This window comes from Diplotaxodon limnothrissa, linkage group LG17 (assembly GCF_057381915.1).
Source record: "Diplotaxodon limnothrissa isolate DT_005_m linkage group LG17, D_limnothrissa_male_GT1.1, whole genome shotgun sequence".
NCBI lineage: Eukaryota > Metazoa > Chordata > Actinopteri > Cichliformes > Cichlidae > Diplotaxodon > Diplotaxodon limnothrissa.
Window position 1 is genome coordinate 19,982,425 of NC_140612.1, and position 25,692 is coordinate 20,008,116.

Below are 25,692 nucleotides of genomic sequence, written 5' to 3' on the forward strand. Positions count from 1 at the left end.
CACCTTTATAGGATGGCAGTTATATGCACTCTCATAGTACCATGCGTCTCAGTCCCACAAATAATCTACGCCTGGCTTTATATTTAAATCAAATCAAATCAAATCAAATCAAATCACTTTTTATTGTCACATCACATGTGCAGGCACACTGGCACAGCACATGCGAGTGAAATTCTTGTGTGCGAGCCCCACAAGCAACAGAGATGTGCAAACACAACAACACAAACGAGCAAAATACAAGAATGGCCAACCTGAAACTAATAAATATATGTACAATATATAATAGTGTATGCATTTCTGGATGTGTATACTAAATATTTTCCTACGTGTGTGTGTGTGTGTGTGTGTGTGTGTGTGTGTGTGTGTGTGTGTGTATACACATTTTTACAAATTAAATAGTAAAAAAATAAAATAAAATAATAATAATAATAATAATAATAATAAAATATATAAAATATACAGAGTTGAATATGTGCAAAACAAGTGGCATTTATATACAGTGTGGAGTGCATAATGTTGAATTTGTTTATTGCATTACCTTTAGTATTGTCATGCTCTCACACAGACTTTCTCTTTTGTGTGACGTTTAAGGAATTAGGTTAGTGCACAAAGTCGACTGTAACCGGGTTTCTGGCAGCTGGAGCATTAAGCTTTAACTAACAGGTTGCTGTGCTGTGATCGAGCTCTGTTAGTATGCCAGCTGCCGTATTGATTCAGAATTGATCCAAACAGCAGCTGCCAGCGAATAGTGGACCACGGGTGGTGGAAACACTGAGACCAAGTCTGACTGGTGGTGGATTTTGGCTCAGCGTGTGCTAAAAATACTAAAAAGTTCCCTCAGAGACTCCTCTGGTCACTTCAGATGTCAAAAAGTTGGCATGTTAATCAATTCATTGTGAACTTGATGAAAAACCAATTAAAACTGCAGTTTTATACCATTGTTCTATCGAAACACGGCAGAGGAAGTCAATGAAGAAAACAAAGCTTCAACTGATGTGAGTGTGTTTGAAATTCTACTGATATTTTGTTATTTTGCAGTTTTTGATGCCTAAAAGCTCTTAAATTAGGAAATGAGCAAAATTTTCTAATGTATGAAAGCAATAAATTATAAAATTATGTGTGTGTTTATGGATTTGTCTCATTTATATAACCATCACTTGAAGTGACATTAGCCAGCTTTTAGTTTTTAATGTTACAATAAATGTCCATATGGTTAATGGACTGTAACACTTATCCAACGTATTCCCATGGAGGTCAAGGACAGAGCAGGAAATCAAAATATCAGTGAAGACTCAGAAACCTGAGCCACTGGTCCTCCTTCCATAGAAGTGAAGACGAATTTAGATTTCTGGATGTGAAAATCAATGTTATACATCTCTTTGCACAGATTCATGAATCCATGAATCCATAACTGTCATGAACATTTGAATTCCACGTCAGAGGGATGAGTTTAAAATACCTTCGTGTTTTTGTGTTTAAAGCACCGAACAGCAGCCGCTGTCCTGCTCTGCTCATCGATCTGTCAGAATCATTACTCTTAGACTCAGCTCGTGTTGTGTCACAATAGCGGATAGTTTCCTGTCTGCAAAACAGACGGCCATTCACAGTTGCCTGGATGGATCAAATAACAGCACCTCAATGAGTGCAGTAATGCATGTCATTACAACTCATTTCACAAATTTGGACTGACTTTCAATGAGCAATCAGGCATCTTCAAACAGTTTTGGAATCCAGCGTCTCATTTGTGAAGATACTCTGGTTTAACTCATCGGGCTTATTTGGGCAACACTCACAGTCCAATGAGGCCGTCCATGTAAAATAATCAGTTTCTTCAGACAGGCAGCTTTCTGCTCACCACCAAACATTTTAATCTGCTGCCTTTTTGTAAATCTGACCACACAGCAGGAAAAATAAAAGTACTAGTGGATGAACAAATCCAGATGTAGGATTTGCTTGATTTAGGCCACCAACATGTCCTCCACCTCTGATTCTGTTGCTCTTTACACTCAGTACTCATTTATATTCATCTCAAGTCAACAATAATCGAGCTGTTCCACTAATAATGTCATGGTCCTGGGTCATTTTGGCCCAGCGTTTTGTGTTTCCTTGAAGTTCATTTTTGTGCTTTGTGTTTATTCTGATTTTGTATTGGTTTAGGGTTGAACCTGTAGTTTGGTGTGTGTATTCAGCCCTACCTGTGTCTGTCCTTGGTGCTCTGTTCATGTCCCCGTGTTGTGTTGTAAATCAGTCTGTGTGTTCCTGCTTTACTTTGAAGGCTCATGTTCTGGATTTCCTATTCTATTTTGAAGGTCTGTGTCTGTTGTCATTGTGTTCAGCTTGTGTCCTCCGGTCCTCATGTGTATTAGGTTCAGCTGTTCTTCCCTCCTGTGTGTGATTACCTGATTACCTTGTGTGTGTATATTTAGTGGGTGTCGGTCTGTGTTCATTGTCGGCTCGTCTGCGTTCTATGGTGTTCCTGTCTCTGCGTCTCTCTGCCCCGCACCCCTTTTGTATGGTCTCAGGTTTGTCATTTAGTTCTCCCAGTTTAGGTTTCTTCAGTTGTTTTGTCATGCCTCACTGCCTGTTTCTGCCATTGTCACTTTGTAAATAAACATCACTCGTATCATCAGTCACTGCTGCATTTTGGGTCCTCCCTTTCCTCCACACCACACGGCTCACTCCGCCAGCCGTGACAAATAAAGCTTAAAAGCTTTAAAGAAGACATACATGTAGCCTTGGTAAACTAAATGTTGAGATTTCATCTTTTATTTTTTTGTTTACAAAACACTTTTTTAAATTATTTTCATTGATCATGTTCCTCTAAATAATGATGGAGTTATTTTAAGCTTTCTTAAGTCAGTATAATTTTGGCCCAGAGCACGCTTCATAACGAGTGTTTCTGTTATTTTGTCAGCTCATGTCTCAGATGATAGACTGGATCCAGCTCTCTAAATATTGCACAAGGTTGTATTAATATAATATTACATTTGCTGCATCATTTCCTTTATGTCCCAAACAAGCAAATATAATAAAAAAAATCACCATGATTACTAATGATAGTTTTATACGGATGCTCAGCAGCATTTTGCTCATTAGTGGAAACACTTTTTATCCAAACAGAAATCACAAGCCTCTGTGACAAGTGGAGAAATCACCAGGTGTAAATACCTGGTTATTGTTGGTTAATACAACACAGCAACTTGAAATGGAATTAAATTTTCTATACCTGCATGTGCATCATTAGGCAAAGCTATAAGCTAACTGTCTCAAATATTGTAGAGCTTGAATACATAAATGCAGGTTCTGGTACAAAAACATCAAGTTAATTAGCTGAAATCACTGATATTATCTGCATAAAAGCTTAAATGGAGAATACAACTCCTGACATTTTCCATGACCAGCTACAGTGGAGGTCAGCAAACTTCAAAGGAGCCGTTATTGAGTAATTTTTGATCCCAGAAAAATCTGTATGATGTTGAAACACATGTTTGAGCTTTAGAATAAAGGTGCTGCAGCCTGTAGCATATTAAAATTACAGGTAAGTGTAAATCGTTAAAATCTTTTAGAAAATGGGACTAATGGGTCATGTTTTTATAGCAAAAATATCATGATTTTGTTGTATTCATAATTAAAGCAACAAAAGAATGATTTATTAAAAATGGTTTTTCATTGACAAGAAAACAGACCAAGCATGGATTAGGGCTGGACAATATGTAAAAATTTTCCAACCGACAATCGTCAGTCTAATAATCGACGATGGGCGATACATTCGCGCATGCGCAGACTTTTTGATGGGCAGATCAATGTAATCATGCACGGACTGATTACACAGAATTTCAAACATGGACGACCTAATGTCCCAAAAAATTAGGGCTGTCAGCATTATACAGATACAGATACCGGCTGCTTTGCACATCTCTAGCATTGACAGAGACATTTCAGGGATTTAGACTCGGTCTGCACTCCAGATGGGTTAATTGTTAATCATGTTAGTCATGATGACAGCGCATTAATGCTGACAGCACTAAAAATATATATATAAAGCTGCCAATTTCGGATGAAAGAGATAAACCTAAAGATGTAACCAAAGCGGTCTGTCGCTTGTGCAGATGTATAGTGCGAGCAAGTACTCAAACACGACTAACTTGCATGAGCATGTACATGTCCACCATCCAGCTGAGTATGCTAGGCTATCAGCAGCTTCTGCAGCTCCATCAAGCATTTGGGCGCACTCTGAAGAGGGTGCATTTGCTCGCAGATGAAAAAGGGTGTTGTTAAAGCAGCACTATTATTTGGACTTTTGACTGCTTCTATTAGCTCCATCGTTATTAGCAATCTTACTCATGGGAAAATAAGTAAATAAATCGCCCTTGTAAAAACAATCAGGCTCAGCCTATCGTCAGTAGTCGATATATTCATCCAATCGCCCAACCCTAGCGTGGATTCAAAGGGTCTGTGTGTATGCTTAGATTTGAATCTGTAGCCATGCAGACCGGTGTCCTGCCTTTAATGGGTCACCCCTGACTTCTGTCAGTGGAGCAGAGCTGACGCTCCTCCTTCAGACATTGGCTGAAAAGAAAACTCTAACCTGAGACCACACAAGTTCATCGCTGGTGTATTTTCAAAATTAACATCGATGGGCTCATCTGACCCGCTGCTCTCACCGTCGCTCATCTTAAATGGTCAGATTGAAGACCCTGCCTAAATGCTTGTTACACTGAGTCTTAATAAGTGATTTAAGCGCATGAAAATCCATGTGTTGAACTCTGAGCCATTCAGACTCTCTAAGCAGCTTAATTTTAGCCAATGCAGTTCATTATAATAGACCCACATGTCTGAGACAGGTCTTCAGAATCAGGTCAGAGTGCCCCAAAATCATCACAGTTAGCTTCTTTGTCAGATATTCCTCCTTGAACATGGCAATCATTCTAGATTTGCTTTATGTCCTCTTCATAAAATAATGTTGATCACTGTGTATTATGTTACCATTAGCAAGTCTAAATATATAACACAGAATAGAGAATTCATCATTTCCTATAATGACTCTCTTTATCACACAGTTTTATCGTATTCATGCTGCACTGGTCTATGTGGCAGCTCTCTTGCTCATGGAGCCAATCAGAATTGAGTAGTATAAAAGTGAGGAATGAGTTAATTATGTCTCATCACTGGCTAAAGCTCTTCTCAGGCAGAGTCCTTATGTGGTAATGTCTTTACTCTGTCCAATCACAGCTGAGCTCAACGTTTTTCCAAACAATTAACCACAAGTTTGTGTTTTTCACAATACGTTGAAAAGACGTTGGAATCCAGTACACACACACACACACACACACACACACATACACACACACACACACACACACACACATATTCGTGCATGAAATAATAAATGTATCAGCACACAGTCTGTTTCCCATCTGCACCATGGGGAAGAAATCTGATGTGGAAACTGCAGCAGAGGCTTATGGGAAATTCATAAGGAGTTTTATATGTACGCCCGTGTGAGTGTGTGTGTGTGTGTGTGTGTGTTTGAGACAAGTGGAACACACACAAAGACATGCACACACAGGCGTATGGCATGTGGAGTGTGAGTTAATCAATGTCGTGAATGTGAAGCTTTGACCTTTTCAAGCTGAACCACCTGCTGGTATAGGAAAAGTGTGTGTTTCTGTGTGTGTGTACCGTCTCTCTCTCTGCATTGTGTATGAGCTCCTGAAGAAGCCCAGCAGCTCGTCCTCGATGGCAGCATCAAAGCTCACGTTTAGCCGGTAAACCCTCATCGGCTTCATCTCGCGGTGCAGCGCCACCACGTACATCTGATTGGCTGGGAAGGGGAAGTGTCGGTGGATACGCATGACTCCGCCCCCGGGCCTGTTGGAAGGACGACCTCCAACACCGCCCTCAGCAGTAACTGTCACCCGGTCCACCTGATGGATGGAAGAGAAAATAGGATAAAGACATCCACACACCAACTGTGTCTCCACAATAAGACTCATCTACAAGTGCAGACCAGAAGAGTGAAATATGTTTGGATATGCTATAATCAGATTTCCTGTTTTATTATCATTAAATAAATAAAATCTTGGTAGCGATAATAGCAAATCACCCAGAAACGCAGTAATCCATCAACAAATTGAGTTAAGGAGAAGCCTTACAGCAAGGAAACATGAATGCGAACAGCGCAGGATTTAAACATTTAAAAGCTTCAGGATATTTAAAATTCATTTTGATGAGTGACACTCGATGTTAACAGCAAATCTGCAAAGAAACTCTGCAGGGGTTGTTTAATAGGATGCACGTGTACACGCGTACTCGTGCATCCTAAACTCCTCAAACTCAGACACACGCTCACTCACATCCAGAGCACCTCTGAAAGCTGCTGACTTCCTGTTGCTGCTCATGTTTATGTCATTTCCCGCCTGAAACATGACAGCAGTGGTTGATTTCTGAGGTGGATTAAAGCAAACAGCAGCTGATCCTACAGGTAAGTGTGTGGGAAATGTCTGACCTAGGGCTGTGTGATATGAACAAAATCTCATATCCCGATATAAGAATTCTATCGTCCCGATAACGATATAAATCACAAAAATGTAACATTTTCTGTAAATTCTGTGAATCTCAGGCAGCTCAACTTGTGGGAAGTGTTTCCAGCTGCGCGTCATGTAGCTGGAGTCGAGTGTTTTAACTGATGCATGAAACTATACATTTTTAGGCATAAGTTGTAACGGCCGCCGTTTTCTTTGTAAGTATTTATTACACGGCGTGCTGCGGGGAAAAGCCTGTTCTAACGTTTGAGTTTAAGGTTTATTTTTTAACACCTGGCGGCTCTTTTTTACTTCTCATCCATAAATAATCTGCTCTTTCACGTGATTTCATTTATTTTGAAAAGTCTCAACAGGATCTTGAGCTTTATTGTGAAAGGTTTATGTGGAACATAAACAAGCGATGCTGTTACCGTCGTTGTTGCTAACCACAACGCATAAAAACAGGCGCTTGTCCGTCCGTATGGTGGTTATATTAAATATAAGAGAAAGAGAGAACTTTAAGAAATTAATATAGCCACTACAGTGACCATCAAAACGGTGAAAAAATATTACCGTAAACAGTTTTGCGGCACCACGAAACAAATGACAGCGTAAAATGAAACGATACTTTTTTATATCGTCATCAGATATATATCGTTATATCGAACAGCCCTAGTCTGACCTTTTCAGAAAGAAAGTGAGAAGCAGCTCTTCCAAAAGGTGGTGACTTTAAAATCAAGACTTTACTTGAAAGCAGTCTGCAAATAAGTTATTCAGTGTTCAAAAGAGAGGAGGAAAAAGAAGACGAGTCGACTACCAAAGGTAGAACATAGTTCAAACCTGAGCTCAGTCTAGTGGGTGAGGTTAAACACGGGCTATTTAGATATTATGTACGTAACTAACTGAATTTCCTGGAGGAACCTAAATGAGGGATTAATAAAGTTCTATCTATTTATCTATTTAAGAGCTAAATATAATGGTCAATCACATTCCTCGATAATCAAATTGCATTTTAAATGTTTCTAAAGGATGAGTCACCATGTATAATGTACACACATATTAGTTGATGATACAGTCACACCAGTGTTGGGAAGGTTACTTTTAAAATGTATTCCACTACAGATTACAGAATACATGCCCCAAAATGTATTTTGTAACGTACTCCGTTACGTTACTCAATGGGAGTAACATGTTCTGAACACTTAATATATTATCATGCTTTTTACAACCACATGAAGGTACTATTGCTGTGTGATTTATTACTCGTACTCAGTGTTGGTCAAGTTACTTGAAAAAAGTAATCAGTAACTAATTACTGATTACTTCCCCAAAAAAGTAATCCCGTTACTTTACTGATTACTTATTTTCAAAAGTAATTAATTACTTAGTTACTTAGTTACTTTTTAAAAACACGATTTACAACCTGAAGAGGTGATAAGGCGATAGATCTTTCAGCCCAATTCTACTTTTTCTACATAATCCATCATACAAAATGTAATCAAATGGAAAAATCTCTTTTTTTTAACTTGTTTTATCAGTTTTAATCTTTTAACTTTATGCATCAAGCAAAAATGTAATTATATGCAACATTCTCTGAGTTGAATAAATTAGTTTAACATTTAAACCTATTTTCTGCACATTCCAGCACATAAAATAAAATATTTTTTGTGTTTACACTCACTCTTTCAAATAGATGCAAGTAAAACACAGCAGAACATAAATAAAGTCAAAGACTCAGCGGTCCTGTTGCTCTATTTTCACCTATTAAGCAGCACTGCGGTAGGCGGAGGTTTACCCTGGTGCAGGTGTGCCGCGGTCAGTTGAAGAATCCGCGACTTTCTCTGTGAGTTTCCCATTACCTCGTTGCGCACTCGGTGCTTGCTCAGAAGTTTAGGGGTTTTTTTCGCTGTAAAAAGAAGTTTTCTTCCCACGCACAACGGACGCTAATGTTTTTGTCACTTTTTATGGAATCAAACTCAAAGTAAGGTCAGTACTTCCACGCTTTAAACGCTTGGCAACAATAACAGGAATGCAACCAGCTAGTGACCCTTTGACTTGATCCCCTTGTTGCAAAGAGATCTTCTGGGTTGTGCTCATCAGCACAGACTCAGTTTGATTGCAGCATGTTGGCAATCTGTCTGCATTTCTAAGTAAGACAACAATTATTTGCAAAACTTCAGTAATCTCTATGAGAGTGTGTACAAAAGGCCCCGTAGTTATGGGTTTATTCTGTTCAGTTGTTAGTTCACCTGTAGTTTTTAGAGTGGCCAGTAGAGGTCACCCCACCGCTTTGTATGAGAGACTATGTCCAGGGAGAGACGTGGGCAAAGCACCTGAGCTTTTCTGCTCCAGATTACTGGCAGAGAATTGGTTATCCCGTGAGAAGTGTGCGTTAATGAGCAACGTAAGTTGGTGATGTGTGAGGATGTGATAATAAGATGTGTTTGGGACTGTAACCAAGGTTAGGGGGGAAATGATTATGTTTCTGTCTGTGCCGCTAGCGGGTGCTAAGCTAAGCTAAGCTAACTTTCCTGCCGTGTGGTTGGGTATAGCTGTGTACCTGGTTAGCTCTCTCAGGGGGTCTATGTGTGAGTCGTGAGTAATATATGGCCTATGGTATTAAAGGGGATGTTAGTTTATTTCCCGCCTGTGTTTATGTTGATGTACTCTGGAGATATTGTTGTGAACACTTTAGTAATGTAGCATTTTCTTTCTGTTCCGTTCAGAGACCACACACACACACACACACACACCCATGCCCACGCACCTAAACCTGTATGCAATACCTGCTCCTCTGACAATCCCTGTTACCTTCAACTGTGTGAAGTCAATACAAGAGTCTGCACTATCCTCGGTGTCTTCATTGTCTCCCTTCTGAACATTCATCCGGGCCTTGAGCAGTGTTCTGGCCGACACTCCAGGGAGTGGTAGCTGCAAACCTGAACTAGCACCTTACAGTCCTTCCAGTACAAGCTATCTACCCAACATTAATGGTCCTTCGAGCCGGATGTAAGCTGCTTCTACCCTAAAAAGATGGATGATATTCAGAACTTCTCAGCTCTTGGTGCGCGCCCACGGCGTAATGTACGTCGTCCCCTCCGCTATGTAGCTTATGAGACTGACTTCCCCGGGCTTGGTGCAGGTTACCAGGAGGAAAGTGAGACAGGAGGCGACAACCATTCTTCCCACCATCCTCCGTCTGACCCCTCTGATGACGGCTCACACGGCCATGTCACACCATTGAGAGCAGAGTTAGAAGATATACAGCGTGAAAGGTTCCTGTTCCAGCAGTCGCATGACGAGATGAGAGCCGGGCTGGATAATTTCCAGGCCCTTCATGCTAGTTTGCTGCAGTTGCTGGACCGTGCAGAGAGTCTGCAGCTCAGTCCACCGCCCAGAGCCCCTGCTGTTCATCTCCAGCCACCCCCTGCTGAAGAGGAAGAGGACTGGCCTCCACCACCTCCTCCTGTTGTGTTCAAGGAGGAGTCTGTCTCCAGCCAGGGTCCAGTTGCGGACCGCATCGATACGATGCTGAAAGAGCTCCAGGATCTGAAGAGGGAGTCTATGGCTGCACAGGAGAGTCAGATCATCCCCCCACATGAATCTAGGCCAGGTTTCACTTCTCCTCAGCCAAGGATCACCTACCCTCCAGCGCCGCCTCCGAGAGCACACCCCCCTCCATTGCAACCACTGCCAACTCCATCCCCGTCCTCATCTACTCCTTTCTTGACCTACAGGGGGCCTCGTCCAAGCATTCCCAAGCTCTCACGCCGTGATCCTGGGGAATTTGCTCGTCTAAAGATGGCGCTAGAGAACTTATTGCCCCCGGAGAGTTCAGAGCTTTTCAGGTACCAAGTCTTGTTAGATCATCTACACCTGGAGGAAGCAAAGTTGATAGCGGACGCTTACCTCCATTCTGCCACGCCCTTCAGTGACACTATGAACGCTCTTAACGACAGGCTTGGGCAGCCCCACCAGCTTGCCCTGAGAAGAATTGCTGCTGTCATGGACTCACCTGACATCCGCCGAGGGGATGCAGCCGCATTTGAGCGATTCTCTCTCCACATCCAGTCGCTCGTGGGCATGCTGAAGACTTTAGGCCCTGATGGGGAGGTCGAACTCCAGTGTGGCTCCCATGTGGCTCGACTCCTTAGTAAGCTTCCTTCAGAGCAAAGAGCTGATTTCCGTCGGTGCATGTACAACCATTCTGGTCAGGCTTACACCCTGGATGACCTGGCTACCTGGTTAAAGTACGAATCCTGGTGTCAGGACTATGACGGCTTGCCCACTCCAGCGATCACCAGAGAGAAGCCTGATGTCAGACCAAGCAGACGCTCTGTTGCGGTTCTTCACAGTGGAGAGAGCTCACCCAGGTCACTAGGTACCACTCCAAACAAAGCTAGGCAGCAACCCTACTGCGCCTTTTGCGATAACCGTGCCCATCACCTGAGTCAGTGTCAGGAGGTCATCAAGCTGAGTCGCGAACAACTCACAGACTGGATAAAGACTAACAAGAGGTGCTGGCGTTGCGCACGCTCCCATCAGGCAGCACAGTGTACCCTCAAGAAACCCTGCAGCCTGTGTCAGGGTCGTCATCTGCAGGTCCTTCACGACGTGAATTCGAAGTTCTTAAAGCCACATGGCTCAGTGTCTGCTCCCCCACGAGAAGGTGAGAATCCTACGGGCGTCCTGTACCTCGATCGTCCTACAGAGAGCGGCCAAGTCCTGTTAAAGGTTGTCCCAGTCATCCTTCACCATAATGGCAAGACTTTGAGCACTCACGCAGTTTTGGATGATGGGTCAGAGAGGACTATGCTGCTACCCACCGCTGCCCAGAAGCTTGACCTTCAAGGCATCCCAGAGACACTTCCATTGCGCACTATCAGGCAAGATGTGCAAACTCTGCAAGGATCATGTGTCTCATTCGAGATCTCCCCTGGTGGCAAACCTAAGCTGAAGTACAAAGTCCGCAACGCCTTCACCACCACCCGTATCGACCTAGCCGAGCACAGCTACCCAGTGGAGTCCTTGCAGCGGAAGTATAGACACCTCCGAGGCCTGCCTCTCCAGTCCTTCAAGAAGGTCAAACCTCTCCTTCTGATTGGCAGTGACCACCCACAGCTCATCACTCCAACTGAAGCTGTCCGTCTTGGTCCACCGGGTGGTCCCGCCGCTATGTGCACCAGGTTAGGATGGACACTACAGGGTCCCTCCAGCCTTATAGGTTCCTCTTCGCTGCCACAACAGTGCCTCTTCACGACTGCCCTTCCTCCCCAGGTGAGTGAGCTACTCAAACATGTAGAGAAGTTATGGCAGGTAGATGTTGTCCCGGTGCCAGAAGGCAAGGTGGTTACCCGTTCAAGAGAAGATAACTATGCAGTTAGCCAGCTAGAGCAGAAGACAGTTCGTGTAGATGTCGAGGGCATCCAACGCTATGCCACCCCCCTCCTTCGCCGCGAGAACATGCCACACCTTAAAGCTAGCCCTAACGCTGTCGTTCCCAGTTTGAGAAGTGTGGAGAGAAGGCTCCAGAAAGATCCAGAACGAGCTAAGATCTACCGGGCGGAGATAGAGAAGTTGGTCCAGGCCGGTTCGGTGGTTAAGGTGTCCCCCTCTGAGGTTGCTCAAGCAGATGAGTCATGGTACATCCCTCACCACCTTGTTAGCCACAATGGCAAAGATCGCCTTGTGTTTAACTGTTCGTTCCAGTTCCAAGGCCAAGCCCTCAACGAACATCTTCTACCTGGGCCCACCCTGAGCGCATCGCTCCTTGGTGTCCTCCTTCGCTTTCGAGAGCATGCCGTAGCCATCAGTGGTGACATTAAAGGTATGTTCCACCAGATTCGCCTTCTTCCCGAAGATCGTTCCCTCCTGCGGTTTGTGTGGCGGGATCTACACCCCGAGGAACCGGTGGCCGTTTATGAATGGCAGGTCCTCCCCTTCGGTACAACTTGCAGCCCATGCTGTGCAACCTTTGCTCTGCAGTGCCACGCCAGGGACCACACGGAAGGAGATGATCCGCTACGTCACTCTGTGGGACAGTGCTTCTATGTTGATAACCTTCTCCAGAGCATGCCGACCCCTGAAGAAGCCCGGGACCTAGTGGACAGGCTAAGAGCCCTCCTGTCTTCTGCTGGATTTGTCCTTCGCCAGTGGGCCAGTAATGAACCCAGCACCATTGGCCACCTACCTGAAGACCTCAGATCCACAAGTGCAGAACTTTGGCTCACTCAAGACAAATCAGACACCTCTGAGCCAACTCTGGGCCTTAGCTGGCACTTCCCCACGGACACCTTGGGTTACAGACACCGCAAAATCAGTTATGGCGCCCCCACTATGCGGAATATTTATAAGGTTCTCGCAAGCCAATACGACCCACTGGGCTTTATCCTACCGTACACCACCCGAGCCAAGATGCTGGTGAGGCGCCTTTGGGATCAACAGAGGGGATGGGATGACCCGCAGCTTCCGCCAGAACTACTCCAGCAGTGGAAAACCTGGGAAGAGGAATTGCCGTTCCTTGCACAAGTCCTGCTTCCTCGCCCGTATCTCCCAAAGCACATCACGGAGTCAGTTAGTGAGAGAGAGATTCACATATTCTGTGATGCGTCAGAGCAGGCTTATGGCGCAGTGGCTTACATGAGAACAGTGACAGGTGATGGCAGCTCACATCTAGCCTTCCTGATGGCTCGCTCCCGTGTTGTCCCTAAACGCATTCTCTCCATACCTAGACTTGAGCTGTGTGGTGCCCTCTCCGGAGCTCATCTTTCCCGTCTCCTTAGAAATGAGCTCACTCTGGACATAAAGAGGATAGTGCTGTGGTCTGACTCCACAACTGTACTCACCTGGTTGAGGTCCCAGTCATGCCACTTCAAGGTCTTCGTCGGCACCCGCGTGGCAGAGATCCAGGAATTCACTCACTCGCACACCTGGCGCTATGTGGACTCAGCCCAGAACCCCGCAGATGATATAACCCGGGGGAAGTCCCTTCTCGAGCTGACCAGACCCAATAGATGGAGTCAAGGGCCTCCTTTCCTGCTCCTAGGTCCAGAACAGTGGCCTCCAGAGCCAAGTGGCACCCTGGCTGAGCCTCCAGGCCCATCTGAGCTCCGTAAAGAGACCTTTTGTGGATTTTCTACCACCTTTGACCCCGCCACTTCGAACTTCAGCAAATATGACACCTGGACACAGCTGCTGGAAGCGGCTATTACGCAGTTGCATGGGGCGGCCAAAGGCGGTGGAACTTCATCGGCTTATGACTATGTTCGAGCAGAGATGGATGTCCTGAGAGAAGCTCAACAGGAGAGCTTCCCTGAGGAGTATCGACTCCTTAAGCAGGGGAAATCCATCAGTCGCAGCAGTCGTCTCCTTGCACTATCCCCTGAGTTTGACCACGAGAATGAGGTCATCCGTGTAGGTGGGCGTCTTCGCCGCTCCGAAGATCTCGCCTTTACCAGCTCCCATCCTTTAGTTTTGGATCCGACACATCCAGTCACCCGCCTGTTCATCCAGGATGTCGACAGTCGCCTGCGCCATCCAGGGCCAGAGAGGGTCTTCGCGGAGATTCGGCGCACTCATTGGATCCTGAGAGGCCGGGAAGCAGTTAGGCGTTTTCAAAGGACCTGTCTTGAGTGCCACAGATGGAGAGCCCGACCGACTGTTCCCAAGATGGCGGACCTGCCAGTTGCGCGCCTCCGCCTTTACAAACCTGCCTTTTATTCGACAGGCGTGGACTGTTTTGGACCCTTTGAGGTCAAAATCGGGCGCCGTGTGGAGAAGAGGTGGGGCATCATCTTTAAGTGCCTAACTATCAGAGCGGTCCACCTTGATGTCCTAACCTCCATCGATACGGATGCCTTCCTAATGGCACTTCGCCGTTTCATTGCCAGGAGAGGAACTCCAGCTGAGCTGTACTCAGACCAAGGGACCAACTTCCGTGGGGGAGAAAGGGAACTGCAAGCAGCTTTTGCAGCATGACCTCTGACCTGCAGAAGCTCCTGGCTCCCCATAAGATCGTCTTCCACTTCAATCCACCAGCGGCTCCTCATTTCGGGGGAGTGTGGGAGCGGGAGATTAGGTCTGTCAAGACGGCACTCTACACTACAGTAGGATCCCAACCCCTTCAAGAAGAGGTCCTCCACACGGTCCTTGTGGAGGTGGAGGGCATCTTGAACTCCAAACCACTAGGTTATGTCCCGTCTGACATCAGTGATCCTGATCCAGTGACCCCCAACTGCTTTCTGATGGGGCGGCCTGACGGAGCACTTCCTCAAGTGGCTTACCCCAGAGAAGAGCTCCTGAGTCGCCGGAGGTGGAAGCACTCCCAGGTGCTGGCTGACCACTTCTGGTCTCGATTCGTCCGGCTGTACCTTCCAAGCCTGCAGCTTCGGCAGAAATGGCGGTCATCCCCCGCAGATGTCACAGAAGGTTCGGTGGTGATGATCGTAGATCCTCAGCTGCCTCGTGCTTCCTGGCTCGTGGGCTGCATCTCCAAAGTCCACCCCAGTCCCGACGGGCACATCAGGTCTGCTGACATCAAGGTGAAGGACCGGACCTTCACCCGACCTGTGGCGAGGCTGGTGGTGCTGCCTGCCCTCCCGGACGAAGACAAAGGACAATCACCGTGACTTTGTTTGTAAAATTGCCTTTTGTTGTGAGCAAATGTACTTCATACATTTGGGGGCGGCTGTACAAAAGGCCCCGTAGTTATGGGTTTATTCTGTTCAGTTGTTAGTTCACCTGTAGTTTTTAGAGTGGCCAGTAGAGGTCACCCCACCGCTTTGTATGAGAGACTATGTCCAGGGAGAGACGTGAGCAAAGCACCTGAGCTTTTCTGCTCCAGATTACTGGCAGAGAATTGGTTATCCCGTGAGAAGTGTGCGTTAATGAGCAACGTAAGTTGGTGATGTGTGAGGATGTGATAATAAGATGTGTTTGGGACTGTAACCAAGGTTAGGGGGGAAATGATTATGTTTCTGTCTGTGCCGCTAGCGGGTGCTAAGCTAAGCTAAGCTAAGCTAACTTTCCTGCCGTGTGGTTGGGTATAGCTGTGTACCTGGTTAGCTCTCTCAGGGGGTCTACGTGTGAGTCGTGGGTAATATATGGCCTATGGTATTAAAGGGGATGTTAGTTTATTTCCTGCCTGTGTTTATGTTGATGTACTCTGGAGATATTGTTGTGAACACTTTAGTAATGTAGCATTTTCTTTCTGTTCCGTTCAGAGACCACACACACACACACACACCCATGCCCACGCACCTAAACCTGTATGCAATACCTGCTCCTCTGACAATCCCTGTTACCTTCAACTGTGTGAAGTCAATACAAGAGTCTGCACTATCCTCGGTGTCTTCATTGTCTCCCTTCTGAACATTCATCCGGGCCTTGAGCAGTGTTCTGGCCGACACTCCAGGGAGTGGTAGCTGCAAACCTGAACTAGCACCTTACAGTCCTTCCAGTACAAGCTATCTACCCAACAGAGTGACTGCAATCAATGCAGTTAGAGCTGAACTGTTTGGAGACCGGTTGACTCCCACTAGGCAACCTGGCCAACTTCTTTTCCTCTCATTTCTAAGGTAAACGAGAGGAAATTCATAGTTGACCTCAATAAACATTTTTGCTGGGTTTGTGTTCTCTTTTGACATTTTAACATTTTATGATTCGTGCACGATGTTCTCATTGCACACTGGGAGATCTGATTAAGAGTAAAACACGCCTCCTCGCTCATAAACTAAGATGCTGACAGGCAAACTAAGGGCATCAGAACCTGGAGGTAACATCACAGTAGTTTTGTCCATGTTTATTAGCACAGTCCTAATTTACCCTTTATTATCCACTTTGCTGACATTAATACCAAAGTTATAGAAGAGAAGCCAAAAATCAACTTGATAGATATTCTGTAGTCTGCAAATAAATAAATAATGGCACAGTGAATTATTCCATTTAATTTATCCCCATTAGAGTAATTAAGTGTTGAGCGATGATCAAAACATTGCATAGATCCAGTAAGTCTCACAGCAGGTGTTCAAACCGAGCTGTCCTGAGAGAAAGCACCCTCTGCTGTTCAGGTAGATCAGCGCAGTCAGGCAGCAAACCCAAAACGGTTAAAAACCACAGAAATGCACCAGCTTCAAGCATTTGCGGTTTGTCAGGTGGCATGCATTGCTCAGCAAACCCTGATTTACAGCCAGCTGTTGTTCCGAATGCTGGAGCTGTCGCCATGGTGACGTGACAGGCACCATGTGTACAACAAAGGGTGTATCTGAGAGCAGCTTTGGAGAAAAAAAGTATCATCATCTGAGCGTTTTCACCAAAGTAGTGAGGAAGGAGTGTTGAAAGAAAGAAAGCTCAGCAGATCTCAGAGTGTTTGGTCGCCTGCCAACTTTACCCACATTCATCCATATTTCATTGTGCCGCTCAGGAGTCAAACTGACCAGGTGATGAAGAAACAGACAGTCGGCAGCTGTGGAGAATTAATACTGAAGGAAGAGGAGAGCACCTGTCTCATTAAAGGCCCTGGAAAGCCTCACAGGTGCTCTGACTTTTCCTGGCTGATTAGACCTGCGCCCAGGTTGACGCTGAGTGGGGATTTACTGGTAATTAACTGAAATGTCACTAAACTCAGTGCACTAAAGATGATCATCCAGGCAAACATATAACTTAGAGGGATATGTTAGTCAAGAACTCTCTGTACACACCCACACAGTCCTGTGAAGAGGGCTAATCAGCCACAATAAGTGCAAACACTTCTGTGGGTGTAGCGTGAGAGCATACTTAAAAATAATATCATAAGGTCTGCATATCTGCTGCTCGTGTTAATCAGTTTTTTGTCTGAAGCGATGCAAAGAAAAAAAATTAGGAAGGTAAATTTGAATGTCAAGGAAATGCAAATTGTCTGAGCGTAAGCCAGAATTGTGCATACCTCCCAGAGGAACGAGGAGAGTTTAGGGAAAAGGATTCTCTCGATGAGCAAACTGCTACTCACAGTTCTACCATCACTCACAGCAGCCAAATATGACCAAGGTCCATTCATCAAATGCTGAATTTCACAAAGTCCTGATTTCCCGAAGTATAAAGTGCTTCACCAAGAACATCTGCCATGATTTGTCTGTTCCATTAATGTGGTTCTAATGTTTTAACTAACATGGCACCTTTTTAAAAAACAACAACAACAACAACAATTCTTACCTAAATACCTTAATTGTTTGTTTTCAGGCAGACTGAGGGTAAGACCAGAACTTATCCAAGTGGAACAGCCATCTTGCTGATTGTATTAAAATTGAAGAATGGGAATACTTGCCACCTGACCTAATGAGCCTGCGTATTTATCCATGCATACTGGCTTGTTTGCATACATAATATAACACCATTCATTGGTAAATTTGAACCCTAGCAATATGGCCCCAAAGTGGAATGATTGGTAAATATCCCAAGTTGAAATAAGCTCCACTCATCCTTTGGCATTTAACTTAATTGCCTTCTTATTGCTTCCTTATTTAGTGTTATACAAAGGCTCTTGGCTTTGAAATATACGTGAGTATTTTTATGTTGTTTTTTTATTACTGGGTGAGGCCCAATTTTCAGACTATGTACAGTATATGGATATCATAAATCAAAATATGAAAATGCACATTAAGAGGTCACACTATTTCAGAGTCCACAGAAATGCAGTGAGTCTCAATGAAGTGTGCAGGGAGCCAGAATGTATAAATCAATAGTAGGGATTGTTATGATTTTTGGAGATTTAAATACAAGTTTCTTAATCAAATAGTTTACCCAGCTTTTAAAAGGCTTAAAAAATATTCTTTCTTGGTTTTACTTATGCAGGTGGCAGTTTGTAGGACTTATGGCACTGCTAAACTAAGTAACACAGGTGGTTTATAGATGTTTGCTGACTGTTGCTGAGGGAAATCAGTCACAAAGAGGACGCTGCACCAAAAACCTCCTTGTGATTGCTTTTGCTAGTGGATTGCCAACACAAACAAACTAAGGACTACTGCAGCACTCTACTGATGACCAAAGCGAGAAGGGCTACAATGCAGCACAGTGTACCTCTTTGCATTCAGTTTCACCCACCAATAGGAAGCATTCTCTTGTAACCACTTGCCAACTAGTTGGGGAATACATATTTTTCCCAAGAAACTGGTGGTGACCAGGGGGTAACTGACCAGTCTCTAGGCCTGCGTGACTGTTTCCTTATCCGGTTCCGGACGACAGAGGCTTTAGCCAATCCCTGCCACCATAAAGCAGGGTAAACCCTGGACAAGTCACCTGTCTCCAAAGAGTGTGTATCCTTTTGTAGGCCAAAAGGTCCAACATTGGTAACATGTGCTGTTTGGTGCCTAATTAAACGGCATATAAAAACACATAGAAATAGCAGGTAAGAATGACATTTAAAAAATTCACAACTGGTGCGCAAATAAAAGTTGTAATAGAAGTAATTTCTAATTTCTATTGGATAATATAGTTTGTAAAAACATGTCTCATGTTAAATTTTAAAGTGTATGCATATGGCTATGTCCTGAAGGCAGTTCACATTTTGGGGTTTACACAGGTCAAAGAACAAGCAGAAGGCCACAGCTTCTGTTCAACCTCGTTATGTAACATGTGGGTCCTTTTAATTTTTACTCTTTTTGTGCATTACCAAGTTGCACCTTTCTCTTGGTATTTTACCCTGAAGTTATACTAAATTCCTTGTGTGGATCAAATAATTAATTAAAATGAATTCAATTAGTCATCATTATAAACATGGATGAGTAGCAGTGCATGATGGGAACACGCCCGCAGCAGCAGGAACAGTTTGGAACCTTTAGGTTGTTCCGCTGTCACACGTCAGCGACCCTAAGCCAATCAAACACAGTGTGTGTGTGTGTGTGTGTGTGTGTCCTTTGATGAAAGAACTGATCAATACGAACAGAGCCTGCTGACACAGAGAGGAAACAGTGGAGATTAAAAGGATGTTTTTCAGGCTTTTCTGATGAGTCAGCTGACACAGCGGCACGCTCTGAGATGCCTTCAAAATGTTCTGCTCAAATAAATGTTGTTTAATTGTTTGTTTCTTGGTGCTGGGTTAGATTTCTCAGCTAACAGAGAGTAACACTGAGCCTGGGGTGCATTTTATTTAGCTAATGTGGCTGCTCGCTTTCATCATGCTTGTATCTTCATTACGTCTCAGTTTCACTCGGTGCTCATGTGACAGAGAGATGCAAGGGGAGGAACTCTTTTTAACATGCATGCTGTCCTCCCTCACTGCAAAATCATTTTGAAGAGATGGCAACTAGCCATCAAAAAATATAGAAACTGACTGTCAAATACGTCCAAAAAATGGGTCAATGTACAGAATCTGTGGAGCCTCAGGAGTAGAAAGAAGTTGGTGAAGATGACTTTAAAACAGATTTCATTACCACTCGGTGATCTATGCCTGACTGGAGAAACCAGTGAGGTCTAAAAAGTCTCCCAGTGTTAATGAACCCTCTGACACTAAGCACGCCCCAAGATCGGACCACGAGGAAGCGCAGGAAGCTCACATTCTTATTAGGGAGGGCTTTCTGCTTCACACCAATGGGCTTCAGCGAGAAGTGTTGCAATCATAGTTGGCCTTAAACTTAACCCTGAATTACTTGAACACGGCCCAATGAAAATATCAATATGTTCTCTAAAAGAACATATACCCTGAAATATTTTACATTCCTACTTTATCATACTGTACATATATTTTTCACAATATAATTGGAACAGAATACAGACCCTTTACTAAAACTTAGCAAAGCTAAAAAGTAAAGTTTGGTCACCTTTTATACCATCAGCATCATCCATTAATAAATCAGCCTATTAACGCTGCCATATGATGAGAGATGGGCGACATATTGGACAGATCACAGGGCTAACACACCCAACCAAACCCCACTAACTGCATGTCTTTTACACTGTAGGAGGAAACTGGAGTGCTCACGCATAGAACATGCAAACTCCACACAGACCACACACCCCAGCCAAATGATGGATTCAAACTTATTTGAACCCTGCTGTGAGGCAGATTGAACCACTGTTCCACTGTGCAGCCCCCAACAACAGACTGCAATCCAAAAGGCTGACTAGATATTTGACTGGGTGAGATTTTAACTTTTTAACCCCCCAAAAATGTTCAGGAGGAGTGAGTCACATAGAAAGACTACATCGTTCTACACAATCTAAACCATATTAGAAGAACACCGAAACATAGATATATTCTCAAATACAAGGCACAGGGAACAGCACTCCCCAATGTCAACTTAGTCTTTATAATGTATTTAAAGTATCACATTTAACATGTTAACATGTATCAGGGCAGCAATGAACCCCAAAGGCAGGATATTAGGGCTATATTTTAGACACATGCTAAACAAGCCTGGAGTCCTTCCAACCTTCCAAATCAAACTCTTTATAGTTCTGTTATAACATTCCCATTTTCCTAAAGTCTAAGGCTATCATTAGGTTGATCCAACCGTAACCCTAAACAGGTCACAACCTACTCTGCATCTTGACCTTGACATAACAAAGTGTGGAAACCCTGAGCTCATTTTCATTAAGGTTCACACAGCTGCCCTTCATCAATACTTGTGCTGCCCTCAGTCAGCTGAAACCCCAGATTAAAAGAAGACAACTAATTTCAGCTTCTATATTCCAACACAAACTATTTTTACAGTTAACTAGTATAATTGTCTATAAGTGATTGCATGTTATTTTCACATATTTCAAATACAAGTGCATTGTGCTACACAACCAGTTTAGCAACCACGGCGTGTTGAAGTGATTGCACTATTAACCACTTTAACACAATGTAAAGCCGTAACCTTCATCTCTTTTAACAATGACACACAGCGGGTGGCGAGTATATGCACAGGAAAAAAAGCAATAAAATCATATATATTAAATTCAGATATCAAATCCATCTCAGCTTGAATGGGCATGATGTGTCAGATTTTACTGACTACTGTACAGGCATTGCAATTCAAAGGGTGTTGAAAATTTCCCCATGGGACATGCTTGTGTTTCTGCGCTCGGAGCTCCTCATCTCTTCATCTCCTCTGTGGTGCATTTAAGCGATTGGAACATCCAGCGATTTCCAGGTCACAATCAGAGGATGTAGGAAGGAGGACTGGAGGAGGAATAAATTAGCCAAATGGAAGGCGCGCCTGCATGTTAATTTTACTTGACATGGAGTTAAATCATTGGCTGTCTGGAGGGACTGAAATCTGGATAAGAACTGACAGTGTTTGGCAAGTTGGGGAAAATGGTCAGCCGACATCTCCAGACCGAAAACCTTCACTTCACTTCGTCTCGAATGCATTTTGCATTCAATTTCTTTGAATCTGTGAATTAAGCTCTCTTTTCAGGAGTGTTTATCCCTCCCCTTGCTACCAGCCGCATCTATTTTTATTCACATTTCTGTTTTCTGGCCTTTCAACATCTTGACATTTTTTTCTTTTCATAATGCATTAACTCTGAGGATACCTTAGGAGACCTGCCTGGCACCCGACAGCACCTCTTAATTCACAGTGTGCCCTGACACAAACACAAAAGGGGCTGCAGGGTTTTTAATTGGCCTCTGCCCAAATTAGACAGATTTATCCTTCTCTCACATTAGCCGAGATGACCAGCCTGAAAAATCACGTTGCTCAGGCGTTTCTCTGAGGCTTTCTCTCACCACGCACTTGTCTCCGAAATTGGGCTGAAACAGCAACTTTGACGGTTAATTAGCCTCGTTAAAGAAACCTCCGAGGCCAAATCTGGAAATAAACATTCTTTGTTAGAGAGCGTCGGGATGCTTTCAGCACAGAGCAGACCACTGGATGCAAACAAGGAGCTTTGTTTGGAACATTATCAAAAGATCAAAACGTCTACATCAACAGGCTGCACCGCACCAATCTCTGTTTCATGATGTAGACTTTGTACGGAGCTGGATTCAACAGTAATTAGATCATGACTGACCATTCTCAATAACAATAACATGACTGCAAATAAGTTACTGCAAACAAGTTTAGTCCAACCATCATCCAGTTTTATCTCAAACAAGTCAGCTCTCAGGAATCTCTCATTCTACTATTAGAGTTGAGACGAAAAGATGTTACCGCTGACATCAACTCCCTTACATGCATTGTGGCTACAAGTCTTCTGTTACAAGGTTTCTATTTGGGGATGCAAAAAATGATATTAATAACAATATATAAATAAATAAATAAAATAAACTTCTGGATTAATGGGGTAAGTTAGATCTCCTCAAAATATACCACCTGTTCATAAACAGCTCCACTGGCTTCCAGTTCAGCTCCGTGTCAATTTAAGATTCTGCTTCTCACTTTCAAAGCGCTTCATAACCTCACTCCCCCATATTTATCTGATCTTCTCCATACATACTCACTCCCTTGTACACTCCACTCTTCCTCACCTCCTCTTCTTTCTATTCCACCTGCTCGGCTGACTTCTACGGGACTCAGAGCTGCCCTGAGACTTTGGAATGCACTTCCACCTCGGGAACTCGGCTCCACACTACAAACTCTCTCTCCACTTTTAAATCACACCTTAAAACCTATTTGTTCAAAATTGCACACCCTTCATCATGATTCCATTTCAGTCTATTTTTACCTTGTTTGGCTTTTATATTTTTATACTTGTTTTTATTTTTCATTGACCTGTTTTTGTACTAATGTAAGGTGACCTTGAGGGTCTTTAAAGGTGCCTATAAATAAAATGTATTTATGTATTATATTTATTTATGTATTTATAATAAAATTAAATGTATTCACATTATTATTATTATTATTATTATTATTATTATTATTATTATTATTAATAGTAATAATAATAATGATAATAACCTAATCTGGTATGGTTAGGGGTGGGGTCACTGGTATCCAATTCAATTCTGCCAAGCTGCCTACTATCTTAAATTTCATATAAGAACAGCAAATAGAAATTCAGAATTACTCATTAAATTGGGGCATTCATGCTCCCAACGGGAGTAACTATTGTCATTTTAAAGGTTCAAAAGGCTTTGCTGCACTACCTTCTCAAGAAAATTGTAAATCTCCAAGAGTTTAATTCATGCCTGAAAGAAAAAGTACCCAATTTAAAACTGGCCAGGAATAGTGTTGCTGACATTTCATGGACCCGGAGACTTCAGCTGTAGTAATGAGATGCAATACCAGTACTCATCTCTATTTTTTGTAACTTAGTAGACAAAAACAGCCGTAACCAACAGCAACCAATGCACAGCCAATATAGCTAATAATCTACCAGCATTGCCCATTTCATAAAGTTGAGTTTATTTAACTATTATTTGACTATAGTATGTCTAGTGTTTAAGAATTGTTGAGTCTGGACTACGATGTAGAGGGCTTCACAGCCAAGACCTGATCCAGTAACAAAGATGTAAATTTGTTCCATTAAGCTTAATTGTGTCAATCAGGGTCTTATTGTTACTGGTGTGGGTCTCAGGTTTGGGGTTCAGTCACACCTGAATGGATTCAAACTAATTTATGATTCAATGTCTGTGTTTTGAGGTAAGAGGTACGTTGAAGTAATGTCCATCATATCATTTGTTAATGCCATGAAAAGGTTGCCACAGTTGAAGGTGTCACATTTCAACTTCTTTCAGAGCACTGAAAATCTAGAGTTGTGTAAGAAGCATTAAATGTCTCAAATGCAGTGCAGTGCAGAGAAAGGTTTAATTTTATAATCTGCTGTACATTAGAAAAGGTTCTGAATAGGATAGCTATAGAGGTATTTTCACTCATGAAGTCAAAAATCAGGAGAAGCAGGTTGGTACCTGATTTAAAGTTGGGGTTTTTTTCACAAAACACTGGAAATACTCAGGCTGGCTAAGGCGAGGATACTGCTGGGGTAGAGCGTACAGGTAAACACTCTCGCTTTTGCTTCTTTGTAAATTCAGCAGACGGTTTGCTATTCTAACACAGGCTCAGTTTAACCTAGTGTTTGGGATCTGGCAGGCTAAAAATCCAAAGTTGGACTTTTTTATTCTCACATTCAACTCTGTCAAGTGAGCTGAGGAAAAGCTCTGGGCTGTAATCATCAGTAAAAGCAGCTTATATTTGGTGTTTGGGTTCTTTGATAAGTCTAATTGATTGCATTTTGGAACAGGTCTGATTATTTCGGGTGGGTCTGTGCCTAAGTAGATTTTGAACCAAAAACCTAAAAGAACCTAAGAACCTAAAATTTTGGACAACCCCAAGCATGTTGGTCATTCAGTTTGTAAAAAGTGACATTACCTAGGAGTCCTTGGGCTCTAGACTGCTACATGCTTGAATTTAAATTATCACTATCCTCACTGTGAGCAAAAACAAAGCGCCAACATACCTCTAAGCGATCAGCGTGCAGCACAATAAAACGGGTGGCATTAATGCACTCCAGCTCAATGCTGACTTCGCCAGAGAAGGTGAAGTTATCCATGTAGACGGCAAGCCGCAGGTCGTAGTGCCGAGGCCTCACCGAGCCTGGTAATCGTGAGTTTCTCCACGGCTGGACCACCTCTTCGTCCCCTTTCTCCCCCGTCCTTTCCCCTCTGCCTCCATTCAACTTTGCAGACCCACCGGGGCCTCGGGAACTCGGCTCTCCAGTTGATTCATCGCGTTTGAGTTCACAGTCCTCAAATTTGACGTTGAGCGCAACGGCTACTGCTGTTACGATAATGAGGGTGAGTATGGAGAGGGCAAAGCCCAGCACCAGGCGCTTGTGCACCGTTATGTGGCGCTCAGTGGTTCGAGGCCGGACCACCACTGATTCTGCCCACTGATCCGAGAGGCCATGGCCGTTCCGCATGGCTCCCGGGCTGCTGTCGTTTAGTCCCATTTAGCTTAAAATGTCACTAGAACAGCAAAGAAATAATGTCAAAGTTCAGCAGCAGAAACAGATTCTGATTCAAAAAAATATTCATTTATGCACAGGTCAGATTTCAGCTTGTTTACAGTAAACTTGATGTGATTGAATGTGTTTTGATCGTCCAAAAGATTCCAGTCTTGATTCAGCCTGTCAGCCTATCAGTCTGTGCTGATGAAACTCCAGCAGTTATATATCTGAAAAACTGAACTCTGACCTTGCTGCTGATGGACTGTTATGAACGTCCTTGAGTTCTGCCTAGATGTGAAAAATCAGCACTGCTGCACGTCTTACA

General features: G+C 43.6%; 1 protein-coding gene across 1 annotated transcript in view; it reads right to left on the reverse strand.

Annotated features, from left to right (window-relative positions):
• LOC146614922 (thyrotropin-releasing hormone-degrading ectoenzyme-like) overlaps positions 1-25,370 on the reverse strand; it is a 279,130-nt gene extending 253,760 nt beyond the window's left edge. Inside the window, exons 1-2 of the mRNA XM_085375895.1 lie at positions 24,879-25,370; positions 5,683-5,927 (exon numbers count right to left, since the gene is read on the reverse strand). Of these exons, the coding sequence (XP_085232021.1) occupies positions 5,683-5,927; positions 24,879-25,370 (737 nt within the window). The remainder of the gene's footprint in view (positions 1-5,682; positions 5,928-24,878) is intronic.
• Positions 25,371-25,692: the final 322 nt, after the last annotated feature.